General features: G+C 43.3%; 1 protein-coding gene across 1 annotated transcript; it reads right to left on the bottom strand.

The window, feature by feature from the left end:
- Nucleotides 1-300: 300 nt before the first annotated feature.
- LOC123397547 (F-box/FBD/LRR-repeat protein At1g13570-like) lies at nt 301-4072 on the bottom strand. Its single transcript, XM_045092075.1, has 4 exons — nt 3176-4072; nt 1900-2052; nt 1522-1801; nt 301-639 (listed from the first exon to the last, which is right to left on the bottom strand). Exons 1-4 carry the CDS (start codon nt 4013-4015, stop codon nt 608-610), a joined length of 1305 nt encoding a protein of 434 aa, XP_044948010.1. The 5' UTR covers nt 4016-4072; the 3' UTR covers nt 301-607.

Here is a 4072-nt window from a genome sequence, read left to right as displayed (position 1 = left end):
GATACTTGATACTCCACTATTTATAGGGGATCTTTTAGAAATGGCCTTACTGGCCAGTGGCCACTTCATTTTTATGCGGACATACAGCAATAGGGTAAACGGAATCAAGCTAAGTTGTACTGTAATGTTATTGTGCTGATGTTCACCGGAAGAGCATGGCAAAACAAACAATTTTCTGACAATTTATGTCGTCGCAAAGACGGCAAATTCCTTCAGGAAGCACGACAAATATTGTGCAAAAACTGAAGCGGGCAGTTGCCATCCTCTCGAAAGAAAACTGCTATCCACAGACAACACATATTACCATGCAAATCATTCACATTTGCCAAGCTCCCCAACGTACGTTTCGCTTGCTAAGCCGGTACAGGTTTTAAGACCAAGTTGAATCTCATAAACGAGTTAACTCACAACAGCAGAACTACCAACAAGACATGCTCAGTTCAGAAAAGAGAAAAAACAGACAAGACAAGCTACTGCACTGAGGTATATCACTAATTTTGTGCCAGTGACACAAGCAAGTTTCTTTCAGGACAGAACTATTCCAGTGCTTTGCGAAAGCAATTTTCTGGATGCATTCCGGTGAGACAGCTCTACACATACGCAGGCTTCAGCTGCGAGAAAACCTGACAGTGGCTTTGCCTGCAAGAGAAATACACAGTTTAGTGTCTACGTATAAAGCGATTGGTTGAAGCAACATATATAGTGCAAACGGGTCCGTATCTAGAAGAAATCGGGTTACGACTACATAAGTAGATTTTCTTGATAAAGGGTGGTTTTATTAACTCAAAATGTAGCATCAAAAGGATAACTATATAAGGAGATGACGCACAAGCATCGACAAATGTGCGGTTGCATAAACACGTGTTATAAGTTGTCTTTCTCCCAATTTCTATCTACTGACACCATTCCTTCTCCTCTAGCCAATAAAATGTAACTTTTGCTTATCTTGAGTAATGTTCATAAGTGAAAACAGAATTGCAAAGATTGAATTAAGCACAGTTCTGTCTATCCGCATTACAAATTATTGTGGTACACGTGTTGTCAAACTTCTTAAGATTAACCCAATGAAAATAACAGTGTCAGATTCTTCATCGAGACCAACTTCAAAAGGTGCGTGTGCATTGTTTTACAAAATTGTTAAAACAATAAAGGAAGAATAATGGACTGGAATGGGAGAGGAACACTCAAATTTAATTAACCTATATAACAGCCCAGTTTCTAGAGGAACACTCAAATTTAATTAACCTATATAACAGCTCAGTTTCTTCATCAGAGGCAACGCAAAGCCTCATCAGAGCATGTCACCGTAAGTTAGACTAACTCATAGATAAAATAAAAACAAAATCCTATGTGAAACGCACCAGGGCCTTTAAATGTGATAAGACTGAAGAGTGTTTACCTTTAAATATATAATGAATTAGTTTAAAAAGTAAAATATGATAAGACTGAAGAGTGTTTACCTTTAAATATGAAATGAATTAGTTTAGAAAGTAAAATATGATAACACTGAAGAGTGTTTACCTTTAAATAGAACCTCAACATGAGTTGAAGCTCTTCTGTAATTTTGTATCTTATTCATTGCACCCTCATTCGACATTGAGCATTCCTCACCATGAATAATAGATAATGTGCGAAGAAACCCTGCTTTAGAGAGAATAAGCTCTATAAAAGACATTTCATTTGGAAGCCAATGAATACCAGTCATCTGCACGGACTGAAGGTTGGCACACATGCTATCGGTCCACTGTGAATTATGAAACTCTCCATGTGCCTCAAATTTGTGCTCCACAGAATTATCGATCTTCATGAATACAAGTAGAAGTCATTCACTGAAAGTACTAACGATGGCCTTCACATAATGTAAATACAGATGATATGTAACATAGCATTCAACATTACCAGTATTTTGAGTCTTTCAAGGTTTGGAGCATTCCTTAGTAAGCAATAGGTTGATAGAATGGAGGGAAGCTCACAGAAGTGTGTATACAGTGTCAAGCTCTTTAAATTGACAAATGTGCATTGAAGTGTCTCTAGTATTATAGCCCCATTTAACTGAAAAAGGTAAAAGACATAATGTCAGAAGCTTGAAACTCCATGTAAACCTATAACCGTTGAACAACATTTTTCATTTTTTACTCACGTAAGCAAAGCTATAAGACGACTTTGAGCCACATCCACAACTTATAAAGGCAAGAATCTAGATTCAAAAAATTATAGTAGTGTAGGAGAGTGGGATGTTACAATTTTAAAAGGTTCTCAAGTACTCTCTCCGTTTTTATTTACTCCACATATTAGATTTGTCTAAAGTCAAACCTTAAGTGCTTTCAACAAGTTTGCAGAAAAATATATTAATATATACACAACCAAATCAATACCACTGGATTCATCATTGCAGATATTTTCACATCATATAAATCTGTTACTGCAAATGTTCACAAAGCTAATATGCAGAGTAAATAAAAACAGAGTGAGTACATATTAAACAGGTATGTGCAATACCTTTCAAACACAAATATTTCTAGGATCACGGCAAGATCATCAAATAAATACAACTCTTTGACTAACACAAGCAACATAACAACTAGCAAGCAATTCTCAGTTTACGTTACAAACAAGGTACCGATGGCTCGCATTGAGTTAGGATGGATCCTGAATTCCTGATTGTCCCTAGCAGACAAATACTTGACGACAACCACATCAGTTCGCAATATTGGGCATTAACAAACGTATGAAAGCGACCAAGTCTACTGAGAGGATACACTAGGAAGACGAGGCACACCAAAAATAAAAAGAATCTTTACATGGCTGAGTCCCTATTGATATATGCAATGAAATTTCAAAAATAAAAAAAGGTGCAGCTAGGCGTGTGCTTAAGCGCACCTAGGCTTTACACGAAACGCCTAGCGCTTAATGTGTGCATAATTGCACTTAAACGTGCGAGTTCGTCAGAAAAGCCCAAGACGGTGACAATACGCACAACTAACGCCTAGCACTTTTTTAAACTTTGCTTTTTTTTTCGTGCGAGTTCGTCAGAAAAGCCCAAGACGGTGACAATACGCACAACTAACGCCTAGCACTTTTTTAAACTTTGCTTTTTTTTTCTTTCTAAAGTGAGCATACTTATCCATTAGTAAGAGTAAGACAGGCTAAAGTGAGAGCATCTGCATGCACATACCGGAGAATGACGAGTACAGATCACAAGCTTGGTAATGTTCGAAAAGCCGGCGAGGAATTTGGTGAAATCGCGGGCCCCTAAATAGTCCATTATATCAATGTTGGCAGAGTGCAGTGACGGAACCTCCCCAATGACCCAGCCCAGATCTTTCGACGAACTGATCTGTATGTCCTGGATATTGGTCCCCTGAATCACCCACTCCTTGAAGTCGCCCAGGATTTCCACACCCCAGAATACCAGCTTCTCAAGCAAGGGCGACGCCGCGATGATCTCCTCCAGTTGGTACTGCCCGTTCTCCCGGAACCGGACGCACGACAGGGCAAGTTTCCTCAGCTCCGGAAACCCCTGGAAGCCCGCGGGGAGGGGCGGGATGGCGCAGGCGTGGAGGCGAAGGTTGGTGAGCCGGCCGCAGGCGAAGATGGAGGAGGGGAGCGGGAGGACGGCGTGGAAGGAGCTGGGCCTGAGATTGAGGGTGTCGACGCCCCGGCGGGAGAGGACGAGGAGCCAGTCGTGGATGCGCCCCGCGTGGGGCTCGTCCAGGTGGGCGCAGAGGCGCCGGACGCGGCCGGGGCAGCGGAGGAGGACGCTGTCGACGGACCTCAGGTGCTTGCTCTCGTCGGGGCGGGGGAAGTAGAGGTCGATGGACGGGAGGTCCTCCCATCGGCGTCGCCAGGCGCGGGAGAGCGCCGACGTGCGCACGGCGTCAAGGAGGCCGACGCGGTCGAGGATGTCGTCGAGGACGCCCGTCGGCAGCGAGATGAGGACGTCCGCCTCCGGCTCCGGCACGGCGACCTCGGTCGCCCGAAGCGGCCCGGGAGGGCGCCGCGGCGGCGTCGACATCTCTGGCGTGAGGGTGAGCGGACCCTCCGAGGTTTCTCAGCTGGGAAATGTGAGGAA

Source organism: Hordeum vulgare, chromosome 5H, assembly GCF_904849725.1.
Source record: "Hordeum vulgare subsp. vulgare chromosome 5H, MorexV3_pseudomolecules_assembly, whole genome shotgun sequence".
Classification (NCBI taxonomy): Eukaryota; Viridiplantae; Streptophyta; class Magnoliopsida; order Poales; family Poaceae; genus Hordeum; species Hordeum vulgare.
Note: the sequence above shows the minus strand (reverse complement) of the source record. Positions and strands in the feature narration are given on the sequence as shown.